At 43.3% G+C, this 25,201-nt stretch overlaps 1 protein-coding gene across 1 annotated transcript; it reads right to left on the bottom strand.

Annotated features, from left to right (window-relative positions):
• Positions 1 to 1,070: 1,070 nt before the first annotated feature.
• Positions 1,071 to 24,293, bottom strand: LOC147084922 (immunoglobulin superfamily member 1-like). The gene is made up of 6 exons (XM_085979372.1): positions 24,272 to 24,293; positions 24,150 to 24,185; positions 21,776 to 22,066; positions 11,783 to 12,088; positions 6,304 to 6,411; positions 1,071 to 4,265 (listed from the first exon to the last, which is right to left on the bottom strand). Exons 1-6 carry the CDS (start codon positions 24,291 to 24,293, stop codon positions 4,189 to 4,191), a joined length of 840 nt encoding a protein of 279 aa, XP_085835498.1. The 3' UTR covers positions 1,071 to 4,188.
• Between the last annotated feature and the right edge of the window lie 908 nt (positions 24,294 to 25,201).

Here is a 25,201-nt window from a genome sequence, read left to right as displayed (position 1 = left end):
TGTACACTACAAACAACAAAGGAACCAGCACCGATCCCTGCGGTACACCACTGGACACAGGCTTCCAGTCACAAAAACCACCTTCGACCATCACTCTCTGTCTCCTGCCACTAGGCCAATTTTGGATCCAATGTACCAAATTGCCCTGGATCCCATGGGCTCTTACCTTCTTGACCCGTCTCCCATGTGGGAGTTTGTGAAAGGCCTTACTGAAGTCCAGGTAGATTACGTCAACTGCACTACCCTCGTCCACACACATAGTCAACGCCTCGAAAAATTCAATCAAATCGGTTAGACATGATCTCCCCCTTACATAGCCATGCTTACTATTCCTGATTAATCCTTGCCTTTCCAAGTGGAGACTAATTCAGTCACTCAAAATTTTTTCCAATAATTTCCTGAACACTGATGTTAGGCTCACTGGCCTGTAATTCCCTGGTTTATCCCTACTCCCCTTATTGAATAATGGTACTATGTTAGCTGTTCTCGAGTCCTCTGGCCCCTCCCCTGTGGCCAGAGAGATTCTGAAAATGTGTGTCCGAGCCCCTGCAATCTCCTGCCTTGCCTCACACAGCAACCTGGGATACATCTTGTCTGGGGCTGGGGATTTACCCTATTTTAAGCCCAAAAAACCGCTAGTACCTCCTCCATCTCAATAAAATTTGTTCAAGTATATCACAATCCCTCTGCCTGATTTATATGCCTAAATCGTCCATCTCTATAATGAACACAGATGCAAAATATTCATTTAAAACCTCACCTACATCTTCTGACTCTAAACACAGATTGCCACTTTGGTCCCAAATGGGCCCTACTCTTTCCCTGGTTTAACTCTTGAACTTAATATACTTATAAAACACCTTGGAATTTTCCTTTATTTTGCCCACCAGTGTGCTTTCATGCCATCTCTTCGCTCTCCTAATTACTTTTTACGTACCCCCCTGCACTTTCTATACTCCTGTAGGCCTTCCACTGTTTTTAGTCCTTTGTATCTGCCAAAAGCCTCCCTCTCTTTCCCAATCCATAAGTTATGCACATCTTAACTTAGAAACATTTCACCTGATACAGAATTCACTCGAAATCAAAGGTAATTTATTTGTGAAATTTTGAGACCTGGCACACAGCTGAGATTATATATATGAATTCACATTCAAATTTCCATCCATAGAAACAATTCGCAATAAATTCAATTTATTTAGCAACTGTCACGGGCCCAGGGAATGACTGATTACTGCCAATTAAAATGATTATGAAATGTGGTCACTGTAGTACCGTGGGGAAACGTGGCTGTCAATTTCCTCACAGCAAGGTCCTATAAACAGCAATGAGATAAATGAGTAGATGATCAGTTTGAGGGCTGTGTGTTAACTGATCAATGTCACCAGAACAGCCAGGGAGAAATGCCCTGCTCTTCTTTAACTAGTGCAGTGAGATCTGCTACCTCCTTGTGAGAGAGTGAACAGGACTTTGGTTCACCTCTCATCAGGAAGACAGCATCTCACGAAGTGCATCCCTCAAGTGCCAGGCTACATTACGTGCACAAGTGCGAGCCAGAGTTCTAGCAATGAGCCCAGGCTGACACTTCAGCGCAACGTTGAGGTTATTGTGGATCAGAATAATAAGCTCAGGCCAGTATCAATACAATCGTGCAAACTATTGAGTTCAACCGCTTGAAGGCATATTAGTTAAACTCTAATTACAAAGTGCACAACAACATGAATTGTTCCAGGGATGGGACAGGAATGAGGATCTGAAAGGCAGATGCAAGAAATGAAAGCAACCAATTGAACCTTAATCCTGCAGATTTTCAGCGGTTCTGAGATTGTTGTTCACTACAAGAGTGTGGTTACGGTAGAGTTTCTCAGAAAACGCATCAATGAATTGGCGGAGATGAGGCATATCATAAGCACCAGTGCGCCCTGATAGTCCAAGTACACTCCAATCTTCCTAGGCTTCACTTTTAGCTTGAGGCTGAAGAATGTGTCCCTAGTTCATTTGTATTCCTCATCCACAACAATCAGACTGAAAGAAAGACTTGCATTTATATAGCACCTTTCATGACCACCCGACGTCTCAATGCACTTTACAGACAATGAAGTACTTTTGGAGTGCAGTCACCGTTGTAATGTTTGAAACGCGGCAGCCAATTTGCACCCAGCAAGGTCCCACAAACGGTAATGTGATAATGACCAGATAATGTTTTTTAGTGATGTAAATTGAAGGATAATCATTGGCCCGGACACCAGGAAAAACTGCCCAGCTCTTCTTCGAAGTGAGACTTGAACCCACAACCTTCTGACCCAGAGGCGAGTGTGCTACCAACTGAGCCACACCTGACACTGTGGGGTCTGCGCCGACTAGGTTGTTCCTACCTCAGACACCATCCGTTCAAAGGACTTTAAGGCCATTCCCGCATTCATGTGTGCAGTTTTTTCCAACATCACCAACAGATTTTACATTCTTGCCGTGGATCACTCAGAATTCAGACTAAAAAGACATCAATGCCCCATCTTCGGGTGTCAGGGTGTTCCTTCCGTTACTTTGCTAGTCTGACTTTGATCAGGTTCTTTGATAGTAAGAAATAACGATTCATTGTGATAAGATCCGAAGCCAAAGAGGTTGGAGCTGGGCTGATGCTGTGTCATTTGTTTCCACATTATTAACTGTACAGTTCCTGTGAATATCAGCCATGACTCATTGCCTTCCACTAATGATCCTTTCCTATCAATTTTATTAATCTTCACCTTCAAATAAGCATTTCCGTTCAACGTTTCAGCCTATCTTGTTCCATTTGTATCAGAGATATTGCCAATTCTTGTTCTGCAGACGTTCATTCTCTTGATTCTCTTGAAGATTTGCTTCCATTATTTCTATTATCTGCCCATCACATTTCTTGGACTATAGCAAAATACTGCAGATGCTGGAAATCCGAAATAACAACAGAAAATGCTGGAAAAACTCAGCAGGCCAGGCAACATCCGTGGAGAGAAAATAGAGTCAACGTTTCGGGTCAAAACCCTTTGTCAAGTCTAAAGAAGCACAGGAAATGAAATAGATTAAGAGGCCAGGCTGGGAGAGAACAAAAGAGAAGTGAAGAGACATTAAGAGGTATTCAAAATGAGACGAGATGGTGATAGGAATAGTGGAGACAAAAGACGGCTCTAGATTAGGTGTGAAATGCGCTGGCAGAATGGGAGACAGCTGCCATGTGGGAGAGAGAAAAAAAAAGAAAGGGGGGGAGAAAGGCCAAAACAAAGATGTGGATAAAAAATATAAGTAAAAATGTAATAGGGGCCGAGGTTATGATCTGAAATTGTTGAACTCGATATTGAGTCCGGAAGGCTGTAAAGTGCCTAATCGGAAGAGGAAGTGCTGTTCCTCGAGTTTACGGTGAGCTTCCGTGGAACAATGCAAGAGGCCGAGGACAGTGAGGTCCGAGTGGGACTGGGGTGGTGAATTAATATGACAGGCGGCCGGAAGCTCGGGGTCACCCTTATGGACTGAATGGAGGTGTTCCGCAAAGCGTTCACCTAATCTGCATTTGGTCTCCCCAATGTAGAGGAGATCACATCGTGAGCAGCGAGTACAGTATACTAGATTGCAAGAAGTACAAGTATATCGCAGTTTCACCTGGAAGGGGTGTTTGGGGCCCTAGACACATTTCCAGGCTCTTTGGTTAACAGCTGCTCTACTTTCATTGAGAATATGGCGTATTTATACATACCCAGATGTAATTTGGGCTTGCAGTCTGCTGGACTATTCCCTAACCTGTAAAAGTTTATGTGTCTGTTCCTGTCCTACTTCTGTTTCTTGAGCAATTGATTCCTCCTCTGCGGGAGCATCCGAGGAAGTTTTTATGTGATCCTCGCAGATTTCAATAGCCAAGTTAATCAGGAGGAATCGCTGGGTCCTCTGGCTCAGCTCATCTCTCCCACCAAGGCGTTTCACACAGACCAATTTCTACTTCACAGAAAGTGTCCTGTTCTTCCTGACTCTCCTACATGTTCTGCTAAAATAAGTGTAAAGTGTTCAGTGCGGATTTGTCACTGTAACCTATATATTAGAGAGGGAATAGCATCAAAACAGACATAGCTGTCCTTTAAAAGAAATATAGTAGCAAATTATCTGCGTTGCAGGCAAGCAATCTCTTCTGCAAAGGTTTTTAAAAAACACCCCTGAAACAGAAATTCAATCCAGGGACATAATGACCATGTTCTTTCTGTTCTGGCAGTCTGGAGACAACGTTTTGTCCAATGTTTCTTTTCCTGTATAAAAAACCAAACATATAATGACATTGGATTGACTTAGTAGAATTGAGGATGATTGATGCAAGTTGTATCCCTGCCTTGTCGAACTCCTGTACCATTGCTGAATGGGACATCTGGGGTCAGGGACACTGCCAGAACACACTCTATCAGGTTCCTGCCCACCTGTCCCTCTGGAGAAGTATAATAAAAAAATTTACGGGTAACACCACATTGGGTATTGTAATTAAAACAGAGGAGGCCCACAACATATGCAGGAAGTTATTAATAAACCTGCAGATTGGGCGTGTAATTGGCAAGTAAAGTTCTATATGTTTATATAGAAGTGTAAGGTGGCACGTTTAGGTAGAACGCATCAGGAGGCTACATACTCTATTGGAAATAAGTGCCTAAATGGGGTGGAGGAGCCGTGGAATCTGGGGGTACTTTTGTACAAATCACTAAAAGTAGCGAAGCAGGTAAATAAGCCCATAAAAAGCAAATAGACCATTTTGGTTCATTTCTACAAGGATAGAATTGAAAATCAGGGAAGAACTTGAGTATTGTGTGCAGTTCTGGTCGCCTTATCTGAGGAAGAATGTTCTTGCCATGGAGGGAGTGCAGCGAAGATTCACCAGGCTGATACCGGGGATGGCAGGAATGACGTATGAGGAGACATTGGGTCGATTGGGCTTGTACTCGCTGGAATTTAGAAGAATGAGAGGGGATCTCATTGAAACTTTGAAAATTCTAACAGGACTAGACAGACTAGATGCAGGAAGGATGTTCCCGATTGTCAGGGAGTCCAGAACGAGGGGTCACAGTCTAAGGATAAGGGGTAGGCCATTTAGGACAGAGATGAGGAGGAATTCCTTCACCCAGAGAGTGGTGAACCTGTGGAATTCTCTACCACAGAAGGCAGTAGAGGCCAATTCATTAAATATATTCAAGAAGGAGTTGGATATATTTCTTAAGGCTAAAGGGATCTAGGGATATGGGGAGAAAGCAGGGACCGGGTACTGAATTTGGATGATCAGCCATGATCTCATTGAATGGCGGAGCAGGCTCGAGGTGCCGAATGGCCTACTCCTGCTCCTATCTTCTATGTTTCTATGTTTCTATGTTAACATTGTACTGCACCATGGTTAGAGTACACTTGGAATACTGTGAACGGTTCCAGTCTCCATATTATAAAATGCATATAGAGGTCTGCAGAAGCTGCAAAAAAAGTTTACTAGAATCATACCACAATTGAGAGGTTATACCTATCAGGAATTATTCAACAGGCATTGTCTCTTTTCTCTGGAAAACAAAAGACTGAGGGTTGAGCAGTTTTGCTAATATTGTGTTGAACCTGGGTTAGACCACACTTAGAATACTGTGAACAGTTCTGGTCTCCATATTATAAAAAGGATATAGAGGCACGGAGCAGGTAAAAATGAATTACTAGAATTATATCAGAACAGGAGTGTTTTAACTATCAGGAATGATTGAGCGGGCAGCAGTCTTTTTTTGAGAAGGGAGAACACTAGGGGTTGACCTGATAGAGGGTTTTGACATTATGAAAGGGGTTGATAGGTTAGCTGTAGAGAACATGTTTGCACTTACGGATGAGACCAGAACTATGGGCATGGATATAAGATAGTCACTGATAAATCCAATAAACAATTCAGGAGAAACATCTTAATCAGGAGAGTGGTAAGAGGTGGAACTCGGAAGTGCAAGTAATGGTTGAGATCAACATCATCGATGCATTTACAGAGATGCTAGATAAACGCATGAGGGAGTAAGGTATAGAAGGATATGCTGATGGGGTTGATGAAGAAGGGTGGGATGAGGTTCGTGTGGCGCATAAACTCCGACATGGACCTGTTGGGCCGACTGACCTGATTCAGTGCTGTAAATACTATGTAATACTGCCGAACTGGATATGTGGTGCCTTCTGCAAGGCTCTGTATTAGGTATAACGATGTAGGCATGCCCTTTCCAGAGAATTTTACAGAATAACTCAAAACATTTTAGACAAATCTAAAATTTGCAATTATATTTAATGCCTTACCTTTGGGCGGGTTAACATTCACGAAATGCTCAACAATGAATATCACCATCACAATGACCACGAAGGCACTGAGGCAGAGTCGGACTAAGGGCACCATGAGATATTGTTCTGTGGAAGAAGCAACGAGCATTGATAGTTCATTGTGTGTAAGTCTTAAATTAGTAATTAACGCTTCCAAATTCAACTGAAATTGAACATGAACGCTTGCTTTACTATTTACACAAAGACATTGTTAACACCTGCTGGCCGTTCCTCTACTGCAACAAGAACAATACAGTAATGACACATTATATTCAGGGTAATAATTGTAGGAGTTTAACATATTTTCCTTCAAAATGCTTAACGTGTTCCTTTAGAACTCATTTGCCAGAGTTCATGAATGGAGGGAATGCATTTACGACGTTCTTAAACATGCCCATTGAAGCAAGTACTGCTATTATTTGTCTGCAGTGAATCTTGTTGAATTTTACAGCTTGGTCAATGTTAATTCGGTTCGATTCGGTTCTCACTTATTCATACTCTTGTTGTAACATTGCATGCATATGTCACAGTGAGAGTACTGGGGGCACAAAGGAAGGAATTAATGCTGTTAACTTGTTTTGCGCTGCAGTCGATGTCAGTTAATCCATGAATTAGATTCCCCGTGGCATTGTCAGTATTGTCCACTCCTGTCAGTAGGAATGCGAGCTCTGTGAGGCAAATGACAGTTATTATTAAGTGATATAGGTGAATATATAATGCATCAGATTTTCCTGATAAACTGATAAATTTTGAAATGCACTGTTCTATTTCGAACGTCTGTTGTGCACTCAACGGATTTTTATTACTTAAGTAGAAGACATCATGTTTTATCATTTTGGGTCATGAGTAACTATGCGTGAAGACCGGCACTCGTTGAATTGCAAACATTTACAGAGAGGTTGAAGAACATCTATCCACCCTAATCCCACTTCCCATCTCTTGGTCCGTAGCACTGTAGGTTACGGCACTTCAAGTGTATTTCCAAGTAATTTTTAAATGTGATGAGGGTTCCTGCCTCTACCAGCCATTCAGGCAATGAGTTTCAGACCCACACCTCCCTCTGGGTGAAAGAAGTTATCCTCAACTCTCCTCTAATCCTTATACCAATTAGTTTAATTCCATGTCCCCTGGTTATTGAACACTGACATGGATTTTTAGAAATCACAATTAGTGGAAGCATAGCTTCATGGGTAAGAATAAGTAGTCAAGGCATTTCTGCCTGGCAACAACAGCCAGAAATAAAGAGGCTTTGCATATGGCTCAGAAGTGAAGCATTGGCACCCTACAGGAATTAAGAGGTTAACAATGCAGCTTGCACACGAGACAACAGCGGAGACAGTTCAGACATGTTGACCGCAAGGTCTTGATGCTTTTGCAAGATTAGATAAAACAGGTACAGAAGCACCAACCACAAGAAATGGAACCTAGAGTTAAGTAAAACCACACGGGGCACAGTCAAACAGAAATGCAGACATGTGGTTTTACGAAGGGTCAGGAAATAAAACATCAGGTGGTCATGTGACAATAAATATTATGTGACGCGAAATGGGGAGTCAGCCAATTAACAAATGTGCACGCGGGCTTTAGAGCCTGCCACGGTTTTTGTATGCTTAAATACCGGAGACCAAAGACAATCGGAGAATCTAAGCTGTACTCCCTGATGAGGCTATAGGTACCTCCGTGGATTGTTTGTTTTGTACTGTTGAATAATTTTGTGTTTTCTATGTTTCCAATAAAATGCTTGGATATTTTAGCATTTGCTGACTAGTGTGCGGATTTAATTAATTTTATTTTGCCACAACAAACACTCTGCTAAGGGTATAGGTCCTTCCTATCCACTCTAGCTAGGCTCCTCAAAATGTTATACACCTCAATTAAGTCGCCCCTGAGCCTCCTCTGTTCCAAAGAAAACAACACCAGCCTATCCAATCGTGCTGATCTCTTTGACGAAAAGTCCTATTGTCTCCTTCCTAAACTCGCTGTCAGGTTTAGTACCGTTATGATCATGTGAAACGCCTTGTGACGTTATACAGCTTTAAAGGCGCTATATATTGGACAGGTGCTACAGATAGACCTCTTGCTTTGTCTCGTGTAACCTTCGAGTTTTCGCAGCAAGGATGAAGGCAATGGAAGGCGTCCTTGTTTGGGGATGAAAGGGAACATTCCTCGACATCTGAAAATCAAGCTGCTACAGGAAGGACTGAAAACCTTGGCAACAGCAGAAACTAGGAGAGTCCTCACACGGTTCCTGAGATGCCTTGGTCACTGAATGTGAAGTGAGAAGAATCATTTGGGACCGGGCAGACTAAACATTAAAAGGGAACTTTGAGAGTTGTGGCAACTGGGGTGAGTTTGCTGTGATATGGAAACGATAATGTTTGGAATCTCTTGGCAATGGCCTCGGATCTTAGTTAGATGCACCGACTACAATTAGCCACAATTCAGTTGTTGTTTTGTGATGAAGTTCAGTTTGATCATGCATTGTCATGGAGTCCAGATAAAGTATCATCACACACAGACACGCAAACAGGAGTGTGTGGGTACCAGTAGACGAGGCTCTGAGTCCATGTAGAATACTTAGATCAAAGTGTGCACAATTCGGGCTAGATTTTCAGTATAGACAGTTTTGGGGCGCTAACCTTAGCGCCCGCCCGAAGTTAGCGCCCGCCCCAAAGTAGCGCCCCGTTGCCGGAAATTCAGTGGCTTCGCCCTAAGAGGTTGGTGGAGCGCTAAAAGAGGCGTTCCATTACTATCTTTAGGCGCTAAGCCGGCGGTGCAGAGCGCAACACCCGAGCTCGGGCGCCGCGCACGGCAGACACTCTGGTGCCAGTGAGCTCTTAAAGGGGAAGGGTGCATGTGTTTTTTTCAAAGGCAGAGTCTGGGGGGGAAAGGAGCAAAGAAGAGGAGGTGGAGGAGGAGGTGGAGGAGGAGGAGGAGGAGGAGGAGGTGGCGGTGGTGGCCGGAAACATAAATACACCGTTCACAACAACATACTGGACCGTTCCAGACAACACATGCAGACTGCCTTTTATAGTGCAGGAGGAGTGCCCTTTAATTTGCGCTCCCCAGGGTGTGTTGCGTTCCATTTTACAAACGCTCTGGACGCCAGCCGCACAATGGGGCGGTCCGACTGAAGTTTGGATTCGGGGCGGCCAAAGGGCGTTGCACGAGGATGTGACATCATTTTCTGCGCGCACATCCGGGCGGCCGCTAAACTTTGCGCCGGCGCTAACGGGCAACTTAATTTGGGGCGGGGCGCAAACTGCGTTGCGCCCGGGCGCTACACGCATAGCGCCCGAAAATCACTTCTCTTAAGGCGCTAACTGCTGGCGCAAGCAACTGAAAATCTAGCCCTTCGTCTTTAATTGTGCCGACCCGACTGGTGAGCAAATAGTTGAATCACATTTGCACAACCCTGTTCGCAAATCCATTCATCAACTTTTCATTCATCCACCGATATAATGTAACCTTGACTGATTACTTCCTCAACCATTATCCTTGATTGGGAATTCCATATCTTCTACATCTCGTGCTATAAAGAGTTTTTTCTTGCTCTCTTACATTTAATATTGTAATTCCGTCCCCTTCATTATTAATCATAACTATTGGGAATAGTTTAGTTTTATCGGTCTTCTACCATGCTTTTATAATTGTAAAATTTTGCATCATATCGCCCCGTAATGTTCATTGTTTCAATAAAGGAAGCCTGAGTATTTCAAGGATTTTTTTATTCGTATTTGTATTTCATCATACCTGGCAGTATCTGAGTGAATCTGAATTGTACCATAGAAACATAGAAACATAGAAGGTAGGAGCAGGAGTAGGCCATTCGGCCCCTCGAGCCTGTTCCGCCATTCAATGAGATCATGGCTGATCATCCAAATTCAGTACCCTGTCCCTACATTCTCTCCATATCCCTTGATCCCTTTAGCCTTAAGAAATATATCCAACTCCTTCTTGAATACATTTAATGAATTGGCCTCTACTGCCTTCTGTGGCAGAGAATTCCACAGGTTCACCACTCTCTGGGAGAAGAAATTCCTCCTCATCTCTGTCCTAAATGGCTTACCCCTTATCCTTAGACTGTGACACCTGGTTCTGGACACCCCGGCCATCGGGAACATCCTTCCTGCATCTAGTCATGTTAGAATTTTATAATTTCAATGAGATCCCCTCTCATTCTTCTAAACTCCAGCGAGTATAAGACCAATCGACCCAATCTCTCCTCATACGTCATTCCTGCCATCCCAGGTATCAGCCTGGTGAATCTACGCTGCACTCCATCCATGGCAAGAACATCCTTCCTCAGAAAAGGCAATCAAAACTGCACAAAGTACTCAAGATGTGGTCTCACCAAGGTCCTGTACAACTGCAGCAAGATATCTGAAGTATGAATGTAACTCAATTTCTGATCAATCCATTGAAAAGATTCGTGGACACTGATTGGCTGTTAAAGTTTAGGATCAGCATTCGAAGTCAATCAGGCCTTGCAGTAAATGGAGGAGCGCCTAAGTATACCTCTTCATTTTGCACATATTATTGATCTTGGGCACAGCTCGCTTGCTGGAGTCAAATGGAAGATCTTCAGTTCACCCTATTAGGCCGCATTGAAGGTACACAGCCGGACACTCCCTGGTATGTGGGCTGTCTTCAGATAGTGATGGACCAACACAAAGTGGGTGGGAGATGAAATCGGGAGTTACTTGGAAACTCTACGCATGTAAATAAAGAGAGTTAACTAACCCATCCAGCGTTTATTTCGTGACAGGTTTAGCCAGGTTCACCAGGCTGATACCTGGGATGGCAGGAATGACGTATGAGGAGAGATTGTGTCGATTGGGCTTATACTCACTGGAGTTTAGAAGATTGAGAGGGGATCTCATCGAAATCTATAAAATTCTGTCAGGCCTGGACAGACTAGATGCAGGAAGGATGTTTATGATGGCCGGGGAGTTCAGAACTAGGGATCATAGTCTAAGGATAAGGGGTAAGCCATTTAGGACTGAAATGAGGAGGAATTTCTTCACCCAGAGAGTGGTGAACCTGTGGAATTCTCTACCACAGAGGGCGGTGGAGGGCAGTTCATTAAATATATTCAAGAAAGAGTTGGATATATTTCTTAAGGCTAAAGGGATCAAGGGATATGGGGAGAAGGCAGGGACAGGGTACTGAATTTGGATGATCAGCCATGATCTCATTGAATGGCGGAGCAGGCTTGAAGGGCCGAATGTCCTACTCCTGCTCCTATCTTCTATATTTCTATGTTTCTATGCAGGCTATACAGCACGCATGGAAAGATTAAGACAATAGATCAAAAACAGATCCCCAGTTAACTGTAGCATGGAAATAAGTACATCTCAGTTCGATTTTAAAGGGAACTGGTCGCCTATATTAATTATATATGAGCGAACGAGACAGAAATTGAGACACAATGGTTTCGAAATGTGTTGATACCTACCTTTCACCATAATCGGGACATCTTTACTGAATGGCGAAATTATCGAACGTCCTACAACCTCTGTTTGATATCGACAACTGTAATTTCCCACTGAGCCTTCGCTTCGGGTATTTATGTTGAAGGTCACAATCCGCTCATCGCCACTCACAGTACGAGACTGTACAGGACTTCCTTTCTGATCTTTGAACAAGAGAAATGTTCCCCCTCTGGATCGAATGTCACCTTTGCAGGAAATGGCAAGATTTTCCCCGTTTGAAACTGCACCGGAATCTGGGTCCATGTACATAGTCGGCTCCGAGAGTTCATCTGTATCAAAAATACTGTATGAAATTGTGTGTCAAAAGTCTACTCAATGACATATGAGGACACTTTTATAAAAAACAGAATCTGTCGCCTTGCTTGCAATTCATACATCGCTTTTTGATATTATTACAAGCAAAGGACAGGTGGAAAACAGAATGAGCCAGAATGTGCTGATTATTTCTTTTGTGCAAGATATTTAATTCAGTCTGGTTTTTTCTGCTTTCAATAATGATCATTGGGTAGCCGCTTACTGCACATCCCCCTTCAATCTGAACAACCCGAATTACCTTTGATTCAACTCATTAACTGGGCCTCCCATTCTCAGGCGGATATTTCATTTATCTGATTCTGTTGGTTTGTGGAACTCGGGTAAACCGGCTTCTGAAAGGTTTTCATGTTTAGTTCATTCAGTACACAGCAAAGAAATGTGGTTGGCATCATTGGAGAGAGAACGAGAGAGAGAGAGAGAGAGAGACATATTTCATTGAGCAACAGCAAGTGTTCAAGATTGAAGTAAGGCATTGGAATGGTTATTATTGTCATACTATAAACATCCCATCACATAACATTGCAAACTAAGCAATGAGATGTTGATGTACGAGAATTGTAAACTTATGTGGGTATGAATCGGCTGAAGGACTGTGCATTGAACAGAAACTACAGAATGTTGATGTATGAGAAATGTAAATTTGTGTGGGTATGAATCGGCTGAAGGACTGTGCATTGACCGGAAACTACAGAATGTGGATGTACGAGAAATGTCAACCTGTGTGGGTATGAATCGATTGACTGAAAATACATTGGCCCTGAAATTAGGATCGGGAGCTTGCCGCGTGTGCAAGCCCCCGATGTGCACTTACCCGGCGCGCTGACATTTGAATCGTGGCCCGCATTGCATTTCCTCTGACTGGCCCGCTTGAGGTCCTGCCGCGCTGTGCGTGCGTGACCCAGCGGCGTACTTAGTGCGATGAACCGGCTGGGATCACGTGAGCACAGGGCAACCAATGGGAGGTTGCAAAAGTTCATTCATGAGTTTGACAGTAAGAGCTGTCAAACTCATGAAAACTCCTGGCCACAAAACACGACTTAAACTTGAAAGAACATTTAAAAAAACATTGCACTACTTAAATGAACCATAAATAACTGTAAAAAACTATTTTAAACAATAATTTTAAAATTTGAAAAAAATTATTCTATAAAAAATCGGGGCTAAATCTAAACTTACCTTACTGTAAATTCTTTAAAAATAATAAACCTGTGGAAAACTTTTTTATAAATTGTATTTATAGGCCACTTACCTGTAAAACTAAGTACTTACGTGTGGTTTTTCAATGCATAAAAACCGGAGGCCTTTACACATGCGCAACTCTCTAAAAATAAAGGAAATCCAAGTCGCACGCGCTGCCTGTGTAGTCGCACGCGTTCAGCCTCTTAACCCCTTGGGTCAGAGGAGAGGAAATGCCGGTTTTCAGCTCATGCGCGGTGCATGCTGAAAACCGGCAATTCCTCCGGGCACACGCGTTGGGAGAGGAATTACTGGGCCATTGACTGGAAGCTACCAAGTAAAGCCAGGCCACTTCCAGTTTGATAAAATGAATAGTTTATAAAAAAGGAAGCTTTTGTGTTATATTCTAAGAAAGAGGGAGCAAACTATTTAACTTCATGCCTACACTAGGAACTGCTGACAAAACTCTGCTTGCGTTATCTCTGAAGAAATTAGATTGTTTTTTATGTTAAAGTAGAAAAAAATAAAGTGATATAAAATCATAACACTGAAGTCTTTACTACTTGACTGAAAAACAGAAAACTGTTTCAAAACATCAGATACCTGTAACCTTTTGACACTGCAGGCTCTCATTTATTTTCCCTGATACTCACAGTACAAACACTCTCTTTAATCAGATCATTCATATTAGCATTTCCACACCTATAGGCCTCCACCGGATCTGAAACGATACTGCCTAGTTAAAAACCACACCGTAAATTGTATTTGATGCTTGTATTCATTTTTTAACATGCATAGTCAAATTTAAAATGGGCTGTAAATGACCAACATGCACAATGGTGCTCGGGGTATCCAGTAGAGGGCGTGAATTTGCACATCAGCCTCTAAACATATAGGCCCAGTAATTCCGGGCCCAACGCGTGAGTACGGACGGGGTACTCACGCGTGGGCCCGACGGAAGTGCCAGTTTTCAGCATGCACAGCGCATGCGCGGAAAACCGGCATTTCCTGTCCTCTGAACCAAGGGGTTCAGAGGATGAACGCGTGCACGCAGGAGTCTGCGCCTGCGCGCTGAAATTCATTTTTTTTCCACAGGTTTGCGCGTGTGTAAGGGCCTTTCCTTTTTACGAATGTAAAACAGGAGACGTAAGGACTTCATTAGAGTCATAGAGTCATAGAGTCATAGGCCTAGATTTTCAGTATAGACAGTTTTGGGGCGCTAACCTTAGCGCCCGCCCGAAGTTAGCGCCCGCCCCAAAGTAGCGCCCCATTGCCGGAAATTCAGTGGCTTCGCCCTAAGAGGTTGGTGGAGCGCTAAAAGAGGCGTTTCACTACTATCTTTAGGCGCTAAGCCAGCGGTGCAGAGCGCTGCGCACGGCAGACACTCTGGTGCCAGTGAGCACTTAAAGGGGAAGGGTGCATGTGTTTATTTGCAAAGGCAGAGTCTGGGGGGGAAAAGACGAGGAGGAGGAGGAGGAGGAGGAGGAGGAGGAGGAGGAGGAGGAGGAGGAGGAGGAGGAGGAGGAGGTGGTGGTGGTGGTGTCCGGAAACATAAATACACCATTCACAACACACTGGTTCCTTCCATTATAGTGCAGGAGGAGGGCCCTTTAATTTGCGCTCCCCAGGGTGTGTTGCGTTCCATTTTACAAACGCACTGGACGCCAGCCGCACAATCGGGCGGTCCGACTGAAGTTTGGATTCGGGGCGGCCAAAGGGCGTTGCACGAGGATGTGACGTCATTTTCTGCGCGCGCATCCGGGCGGCCGCTAAACTTTGCGCCGGCGCTAACGGGCAACTTAATTTGGGGCGGGGCGCAAACTGCGCTGCGCCCAGGCGCTACACGCATAGCGCCCGAAAATCACTTCTCTTAAGGCGCTAACTGCTGGCGCAAGCAACTGAAAATCTAGCCCATAGAGTTTTACAGCACAGAAAGAGGCCCTTCGGCCCATCGTGTCTGCGCCGCCCATCCATCCCTGTCCAGTCTAATCCCATTTTCCAGCATTTGGTCCATAGCCCTGTATGCAATGGCATTTCAAGTGCTCATCCAAATGCTTCTTGAATGTTGTGAGGGTTCCTGCCTCTACCACCCTTTTAGGCATTGAGTTCCACATTCCAACCACCCTCTGGGTGAAAAAGTTCCTCCTCAAATCCCCTCTAAATCTCCTGCCCCTTACCCTGAATCTATGCCCCCTTGTTATTGACCCCCCTACTAAGGGGAAAAATTCCTCTTTGTCTACCCTATCTATGCCCCTCATCATTTTGTACACCTCAATCAGGTCCCCCCTCAGCCTTCTTTGCTCCAAGGAAAACAACCCCAGCCTGTTTAGTCTTTCTTCATAGCTGAGGCGCTCCATCCCAGGTAACATCCTGGTGAATCTTCTCTGCACCCTCTCCAAAGCAATCACATCCTTCCTATAGTGAGGCGACCAGAACTGCACACAGTACTCCAGCTGTGGCCTCACCAGCGTTTTGTACAGTTCCATCATAACCGCCCTGCTCTTATATTCTATGCCTCGGCTAATGAAGGCAAGTATCCCATATGCCTTTTTAACCACCTTATCTACCTGTTCCGCTACCTGTTCTGCATTCTTTAAGGTAAGTGGTCTATTACTTAAAATTATAACATTTTTGCCACAGCTTTATTGTTTTTAAGGACTTTACAGTAAGGTAAGTGCAGTTTTAGACTCGATTTTTAAAAAAAAAAATTTTTTCAAAAAATTTTTTAATTGTTTAAAATAGTTTTTTAAAGTTATTTATAGTTTATTTAATTATTGGGATGTTTTTTAAAATTTTATTTAAAGTTAAACTAGTCTTTTGGGCGCCCGTACTTTTCATGAGTTTGAGAGTTCTTACTATCAAACTCATGAATGAAGTTTCCCCTCCCCTGATTGGCTGCACAGTGCTCACCTGATCCCAGCCGGCACATCGAACTAACTACGCCGCTGGATCAGGTAAGCACAGCGCACTGACATCTGAACCGGGCCAGTGACAGGAATTCCAAGCAGGCCCAGGCTTCAGGTGTCGGCGCGCCGGGTGAATGCACATTGGGGGCTGGCACGTGCGGCAAGCACCCAATCCTAATTTCTGGGCCAATATTACAATTTTCTCCCAAGTAACAACAGAATTAAGCATTAAACAGATAAATGATCAAATTGGGGCAATTCGTTGTCATGTACCATAAGCTATGCACTTACTGTAATACACACAAAGATTCTATCACAGTAGCAAAGGCTAAATAGATTTTAAATTGGGTTGCCAATTAAAAATGTGTGATCTGCGTATTTATGTTGGGGCAGATGTAGCTCAAGCTAGCCAAAAAGTATAAGAATGGGATTTTTTTATCTATTAGTTAGAGGAACATCTCATGTGCAGCCATAAGATCACAATCACACCAGCAAACAAGAGAGCTGAAAGGGTCCATTCCTGGCTTGGGAAGCAGGTCGTATTAATTGCATATCACAGAAATCCCACAGTGCAGATAGAGGCCATTTCGGCCCATCGAGCCTGCACCGACACATATCCCACCCGATCCCCGTAACCCCACGTATTTTAATCCCCCTAACACTAAGGGTCAATTTATCATAGCCAATCAACCTAACTCGCACATCTTTGGACTGTGGGAGGAAACCAGAGCACCCGGAGGAAACCCACGCAAACACGGGGAGAATGTGCAAACTCCACACAGTCGCCCGAGGCCGGATTCGAACCCGGGTCCCTGGCGCTGTGAGGCAACAATGCTAACCACTATGCCACCGTGCTTGTCATAGTGAAAGCGGAGATAGTTGGGGTACTGGATGGGCTAAAAATTAACAAGGAGGTGGTACCAGAATGGCTGGCTGTACTTAAACTGATGAGTCACGAGGACCGGATGGGATCTACCCTACGATGCTGAGGAAAGTAAACTTGGAGGTACTGGCCATAATCTTCCAATCCTGCTTAGCTCTGGGGATGGTGCCAGAGGATTGGAGAATTGAAAATTCAAAATAAAGTGTAAGGATCAACCCAGCAACTACAGGCCAGTCAGTTTAACCTTCGTGGTGGGGAAGCTTTTTGATACGATAATCCGGGACAAAATTAGCAGTCAGTTGGACAAATGTGGATTTATTAAGGCAAGCCAGCACAGATTTGTTAAAGGCAAATCGTGTTTAACTAACTTGATAGAGTTTTTGCGGAGGTAAAATAGAGGGTTGATTAGGGTAATGCGTTTGACGTGCTATACATGGACTTCCAAAAGGCATTTGATAAAGTGAAACATAATAGGCTTGCCAGCAATGTTGAAGCCCATGGAATATAAGGGACAGTGGCAGCATGGACATGACATTGGCTATGTGCCTGGAAACAGAGCGTAGTGGTGAGCAGTTGTCTCTGGGATGGACTGATGTCCCCAGGATTTTGGTGCAATGACCACTGCTTTTCTTGATAAATATTAATGACTTGGACTTGGGTGTGCAGGGCACAATTTCAAACTTTGCAGATGAAACAAAACTTGGATATATAGTGAACAGTGACGAGGATAGTGATAGACTTCAAGAGGACATAGACAGTCTGGTGGAATGGGCGGACACGTGGCAAACTAAATTTAACGCAGCAATTTGCGAAGTGATACATTTTGATGAGAATAACGAGGACAGGCAATTTAAACTAAATGGTACAATTCTAAAGAGGGCTCAGGAACAGAGAGACCTGGGGTCTATGTTCAGACATTGTTGCAGGTGGCAGGTCAGGTTGAGAAAGAGTTTAAAAAGGACCCTGACCTGTATAAATAGATGTGAGAAGTCACACAACACCAGGTTATAGTCCAATAGCTTTATTTGAAATCACAAGCTTTCGGAGCACTGCTCCTTCGTCAGGTGAAGTGGAGAAATGCATAAAGACACAGCTTATATAGTCTCACATTATTCTCTGACTATATAAGCTGTGTCTTTATGCATCTCTCCACTTCACCTGACGAAGGAGCAGCGCTCCGAAAGCTTGTGATTTCAAATAAAGCTGTTGGACTATAACCTGGTGTTGTGTGACTTCTTACACTTGTCCACCCCAGTCCAACTCCGGCATCTCCACACCATGTATAAATAGAGGCATAGAGTGCAAAAGCAAATAAGTTATAGTGAACCTTTATAAAACACAGCTTCGGCCTCAATTGGAGTATTTTATCCACATCTCGGCCCCGCACTTTAGAAAGGATGTGAAGGCCTTAGAGAAGGTGCAGGAAAGATTTACAAGAATGGTTTCAGGGATGAGGTACTTCAGTTAGGTGGATAGACTGGAGAAAATGGGATTGTTCTCCTTAGAGCAAAGATGGTTGGGAGGAGATTTGATAGAGGTGTTCAAAATCATGAGGGGTCTAGACAGCGTAGGTAGATGGAAACTTTTCCCATTGGTGGAATCAGGTTTGAAGTGATTGGCAGAACTAAAGGCAAAATGAGGAAAAACGTTTTTAAGTCACAAAACCTTCTTTTAACAAGGTAAGTGGTGAATTAATTAAAATGAAAACAGTTTTTCCACAGGTTTATTATTTTTAAATACTTTAAAGAAATGTAAGTTTATTTTTAGCCTCGTTAGAAAATGTTATTAATTTTTTTCAAAAATTTAAATTATTGCTTAAAATAGTTAATTCATGTAACTTATAGTTTATTTTAAAAATGTGATGTGTTTTTAAAAGTTATTTGAAGATTTAGTGATGTTTTGGCGCTTATAGTATTTATAGGTTTGACAGTTCTTCCTGTCAAACTTATGAATGAAGCATTCCCTGCTACCATTGGCTCTCCATGGCCCACGTGATCCCAGGGGACGCTTTGAACTAACTGCGCCCCTGGGATACGCAAGCACTGCGCGCCGGCAGTTGGAGGAGGCCCAGGATCGGAATCCCATGCGGGCCCACAGCTCAACGGCCGGCGCGCTAGGTAAGTGCAGGTCGGGGGGGGCTTGCACCCGCGGGAAGCCCCCCGACCCGAATTTCTGGGCCATGGTTACAATTTTCTCCCAGGTAAAAACAGAATTAAGCATAAAACAGATAAGTGATCAAATTGGGGCAACTCGTTGTCATGTACCATAAGCAATGCACTTACTGTACTACAAACAAATATTCTAGCACAGCAGCAAAGGCTAAATAGATTTTAAACTGGGTTACCAATTAAAAACCTGTGATTTGCGTATTTATTTTGGGACAGATGTAGCTTAAGCTAGCCGAAAAGTATAAGAATGGGATTTTGATTTGCAGGGTTGATCCTTACACTTTATTTTGAATTTTCAGTGGTTATGATCTGCAAATTCTTATGTTCATTAATAACTAGTAGTTTTCATTAAGAACACAGCTAGCTTTTGCTAGACACTTTATTGAGCACATGTGGACTAGGTACAGTATCTGTAGAGGCTTCCATCTTGACTGCTGCCTTGTGGGTAGCCTAGTGCCTCATGGGTAATGTAGTCTTAATATATATACAGCTGGGTAGTGTAGTCTTATACATACAGCTATATACAGCTCTACACAGCTCTACGGCGCCACCTAGTGTCCACTATATAATGACATGTTATTGATCATTACACAAATCACTGGCTGAAAGGGAGCTGCAGGCAGACTCAATCCTGACATTCAAAATGGATTTGGATAAGTACCTGCAGGAAAAAAGAACTTGCCGAGCTATGGGGAAAGGCTGTGAGAGCGGGAATAGCTGAAATGCTCTTGAAGAGAGCTGGCATGGGTTCGACAGGCCGAATGAAACATAGAAAACATAGGAGCAGGAGTAGGCCATTCGGCCCTTCGAGCCTGCTCCGCTATTCAATATGATCATGGCTGATCCTCTATCTCAATGCCATATTCCCGCTCTCTCCCCATACCCCTTGATGCCTTTTGTGTCTAGAAATCTATCGATCTCTGTCTTGAATATTTTCAGTGATTTGCCCTCCACATCCTTCTGTGGTAGAGAATTCCGCAGGTTCACCACCCTCTGCGTGAAGGAATTTCTCCTTATCTCAGTCGTAAATGCCCTACCCCGTATCCTGAGACTGTGACCCCTCGTTCTAGACCCCCCCCCATCCAGGGGAAACATCCTCCCTGCATCCAGTCTGTCTAGCCCTGTCAGAAGTTTATACGTTTCAATGAGAATCCCTCTCATTCTTCTAAACTCTAGTGAATACAGGCCTAGTCGACTCAATCTCTCCTCATACGACAGTCCTGCCATCCCAGGAATCAGTCTGGTGAACCTTTGCTGAACTCACTCTATGGCAAGTATATCCCTTCTTATGTAAGGAGACCACAACAGCACACAGTACTCCAGGTGTGGTCTCACCAAGGCCCTGTATAACTGCAGTAAGACATCCTTGCTCCTGTACTCAAATCCTCTTGCAATGAAGGGCAACATACCCTTTGCCTTCCTAACTGCTTGCTGCACCTGCATGTTTGCTTTCAGTGACTGGTGTACAAGGACACCCAGGACCCTCGGTACAGCAACATTTCCCAATGTATCACCAAAAAACTCCTTCTGTGTTCTAACCATTCTAAGATTCCATTGTGAAATAATATAGCCTTGTAGAACAGTTATATAAAATGCTGTTGTTAGTGAATATAATAGAAACATAGAAACATAAAAGATATGAGCAGGAGTAGGCCATTCGGCCTCTCGAGCCTGCTCCGCCATTCAATGAGATCATGGCTGATCATCCAAATTCAATACCCTGTCCCTGCTTTCTCCACATACCCCTTGATCCCTTTAGCCTGAAGAAATATATCCAACTCCTCTTGAATATATTTAATGAATTGTCCTCAACTGCCTTCTGTGGCAGAGAATTCCACAGGTTCACCACTCTCTGGGTGAAGAAATTCCTCCTCATCTCTGTCCTAAATGGCTTACCCCTTATCCTTAGACTGTGACCCCTGGTTCTGGACTCCCCGGCCATCGGGAACATCCTTCCTGCATCTAGTCTGTCTAGTCCTGTTAGAATTTTATAAGTTTCAATGAGATCCCCTCTCATTCTTCTAAACTCCAGCGAGTACAAGCCCAATCCACCCAATCTCTCCTCATACGTCATTCTTGCCATCCCAGGTAACAGCCTGGTGAATCTTTGCTGAACTCCTTCCATGGCAAGAACATCCTTCCTCAGATAAGGAAAGATAAGGAAATCACCAAAGACCTCCTTCTGTGCTGTAACCAATCTACGATTATATTGTGAAATAATATAACCTTAGATAATATGCTGTTATTAGTGAATATAATAAACTTGTTATTAGAAAAAAAATTGAGTGTGAATTATAAGTAGATTTATTGTCAGCGGACAACCCTCTGTTGTGACGGTAAACATTAAGAAATCCGCTAACACCATTTAAAGAGGCTGGATTGGAAAACCAACATGCAACGGCCAAGTCAAGTGCTGCCCAAGTGCCTTCCGGTTCCATTGGGTCGATTGATTACTGAACAAGTACATTTTTTGTAATCCCATTGGGAGAATCGGTTTTGCTAACATACCACGAAAAATTAACTGGACAGGGTCGCTCCGTTCCGAAAGACTCCAATCTCCATTAACCGAATGTAGACATTCACATGTGTAACTGCCTTCGTAGCGCTGGTCTGCCCTGAAATCAAAAGAGGTCTCACATTGTCCTTTCGGAGCTGCCTGGTCGAGGAAATTCGACTGCCCTCTGTAATAACGGCTCAGTGTGAGGGGACACTGACAGCGACAAGTCATATTTAAAGTCTCTCCGTTTAAAAACACTGCATGCGGTGGATTCAGAGACAAGACTGGCTTCGGTAAATCACCTGAGGAAAGCACAGCGACAAACGGTTTAAACACCGAATACATTTAAGCAATCTACAGGACTAGACAGACTAGATGCAGGAAGGATGTTCCCGATGGCGGGGGAGTCCAGAACCAGGGGTCACAGTCTAAGGATAAGGGGTAAGCTATTTAGGACAGAGGTGAGGAGGAATTTCTTCACCCAGAGAGTGGTGAACCTGTGGAATTCTCTACCACAGAAGGCCGTAGAGGCCAATTCATTAAATATATTCAAGAAGGAGTTAGATATATTTCTTCAGGCTAAAGGGATCAAGGGATATGGGGAGAAAGCAGGGACAGGGTACAGATTGGGCGACCGCTTTGCGGAACACCTCCGTTCAGTCCGTAAGGGTGACCCTAAGCTTCCGGTCGCCTGTCACTTTAATTCTCCACTTCACTCCCACTCTGATCTCTCTGTCCTCGGCCTATTACATTGTTCCAATGACGCTCAACGTAAGCTCAAGGAACAGCACCTCATCTTTCGATTGGGCACTTTACAGCCTGCTGGACTCAACATTGAGTTCAACAATTTCAGATAATAATCCCTGCCCCCATTTTTCATGCTGTATGATTTTTGCCATTCCCATTTGCAACATTTTATCTTTCCTGCCTCTTACAGAAGTACAGGATATTCTTTCAATTCCATCCTCCCCTCCTAAACCCACCACCGCATCTCTGCACCTGCTTACTATCTGTTACATCTCCAGCTTTTTCCAGTTCTGATGAAGGGTCCCAGACCTGAAACATTAACTCTGTTTCTCTCTCCACGGATGCTGCCTGGCATGCTGAGTATTTCCAGCATTTTCTGCTGTTGTTTCAGATTTCCAGCATCCGCAGTATTTTGCTATTATACTGAATTTGGATGATCAGCCATGATTGCATTGAATGGCGGAGCAGGCCCGAGGGGCCAGATGGCCTACTCCTGCTCCTATCTTCTATGTTTCTATGTTTCTACATCGATATCATCATTGTAATAAGCTAGGTTCAAAGTGCACTTTATCAGTCCACGTCCCCTGCACTGAAATGGCAAAAATTTCAGGAGATAGCGCGCTCTCCACTTTCTAGATCATTAGAATTAACGCGCATTTTGTTAAGTTACTGTAATAGAGGGTCGTATTGTACAATCTGGAAAAAATCTATGGACTTACCTGAGGGCTCACGAGGTCCGGACACTTCCGTTCCTGGGCCTTTCCAAGAATATTCTTGACAGTGCGAAAATGCCGTTTTTCAGCGCATGTGTTTTGCATGCCTGAAACAGGCATTTTCAATGTCCCTACAGGTGTGTACACATTCCGCAGGGATCGGAATATACAGCCCCATGATGTTTCAAACAACAGAACTGGAAAGTGCGGCTGCAGTCATTTTAAAAACTGGAAACATTGGGTTGATTTGCGCCTCTCTTTAGTGCCCCCGGGGGGGCGTGCCGGTCTGCTTTCACGGCACTCCGCTCCCCGGTGGTCCCCGATCGCGCGTCACTATGTCCCACCCGTTTAATGAGGGGAGTAGGCCTGCAATGATGCGGCGGTTCATGCCAAATTGCATGTCGCTGTTTCGCGTAGCGCCCCGATCTTCAGTTGTAGCATCCCAAGAAGGAGGTGGAACACTTCCAGTAGTGCTCCACATCCTGCTTGGGACACTACAAATGAATTTCCTATGGAGGGGCGCTAAAATGTTGGGGCGCTAATCAACGTTAGCGCCCAAAAGGGTCACCACCCAATTGTTCCCCCTGAATATCAGGCGCTGCGTATATCGGGCAACCGATCCGCCCATTTTGCGCCACCCCCTGAAACAAATTTCTAGCCCAATAATACTGATGGATAGTGTTATTAAATACAATTTTACAAAATGTGTACCAGCCGTGATCACCACTCCAAAAAGTGCAATATTCTTTGTGAATATCAGCATTTAAGAAACAATTGCAGAAAGTGGCACAATAATTCCGGCAATGGATTAATGCGCCCTGGAGCTAAACAACATCCCAAATATCAAATAGTTACAGACAATAATATTGGCTAACTGATGCCTATATTAATGAATTGACTATTCATTGTAATGTTACATACTCACATGTTAAGCCATCTCCGAATAACGCAGGGAGATGAACTAAAAGAGAATTACATGGAGAAAATCAAAATTATATTTAAAATTATTATTGTATCAAAAATTTAAAATAACCCAGCCGCCTTAACCAACAGATCTCGGAACTCGCATGTTATCACATCCGAAACTACTATGAGATTTTCTTTCTCAGATTTATTTGTAACTTTATAATTCAGTAAAAGTAAAGAATAAAATTCAAATTGATTCAAAGTTATCAAACAACAACAAGCATAACTATATTATTAGATAATTAAATAAAACGTATACACCTAGAAAAAAACAACATTTTGAAAAGTCACTATCTGTTTCGTAGTGGATATAATTTTTTTTACACTTTCTTCTCAACTATTGCAAAAAGAGATAAATGCATACATTGGTACATGAACAGAAAGAAAGAAAGAAAGAAAGAAAGCAAGAAAGAAAGTAAAATGAGCGAAGGTAAGATAAAGCGAAAGAAAGGTAGAATAAAAGAAAAAGAAAGAAACAGGATGAAAGAAAGAAAGAATGGAAGAAAGAGTGAAAGATAGAAATGGAGAAAGAGAGAAAGAAAGACAGAAGGAAAGAGGGAAAGGAGGAAAGAAAATGAGACGGGTGAATGAAAGAAAGAAAGAATGAAAGAAAGAAAGAGAAAGAATGAAATACAGACAGTAAGAAAGAAAGAAAGACTGACAGAAAGACAGAAAGAAAGAAAGTAAGTAAGTAAGAAAGAAAGTAAGGAAGAGAAAGAATGAAAAAAAGATAGAAGGAAAGTATGAAAAAAAGAAATAAAGAAGGAAAGAAAGATGTTAAGAAATAAAGATATAAAGAAAGACAAGGAAAGAAAGAAGGAGAAGGAAAGAAAGAAAGAACAAAAGAATTAAAGAGAGATTTAGAGAAAGAGTGTCAGGGCGAGGCTGGTTCTGGACCCAAGTGCAGACAGACGAGGCGAGAAGCAGGTATGCAGTCTTAAATAAAAGTACTTTACTAGAATCACACAAGTGGACAGTTACAAACATAGGAGCTCAAGACAAGCTACCACT

Source organism: Somniosus microcephalus, unplaced genomic scaffold (assembly GCF_052327205.1).
Source record: "Somniosus microcephalus isolate GS21.2 unplaced genomic scaffold, FLI_Smic_1.0 unresolved_chr9, whole genome shotgun sequence".
Taxonomy (NCBI): Eukaryota; Metazoa; Chordata; class Chondrichthyes; order Squaliformes; family Somniosidae; genus Somniosus; species Somniosus microcephalus.
This window is presented reverse-complemented; position numbering and strand designations above follow the sequence as displayed.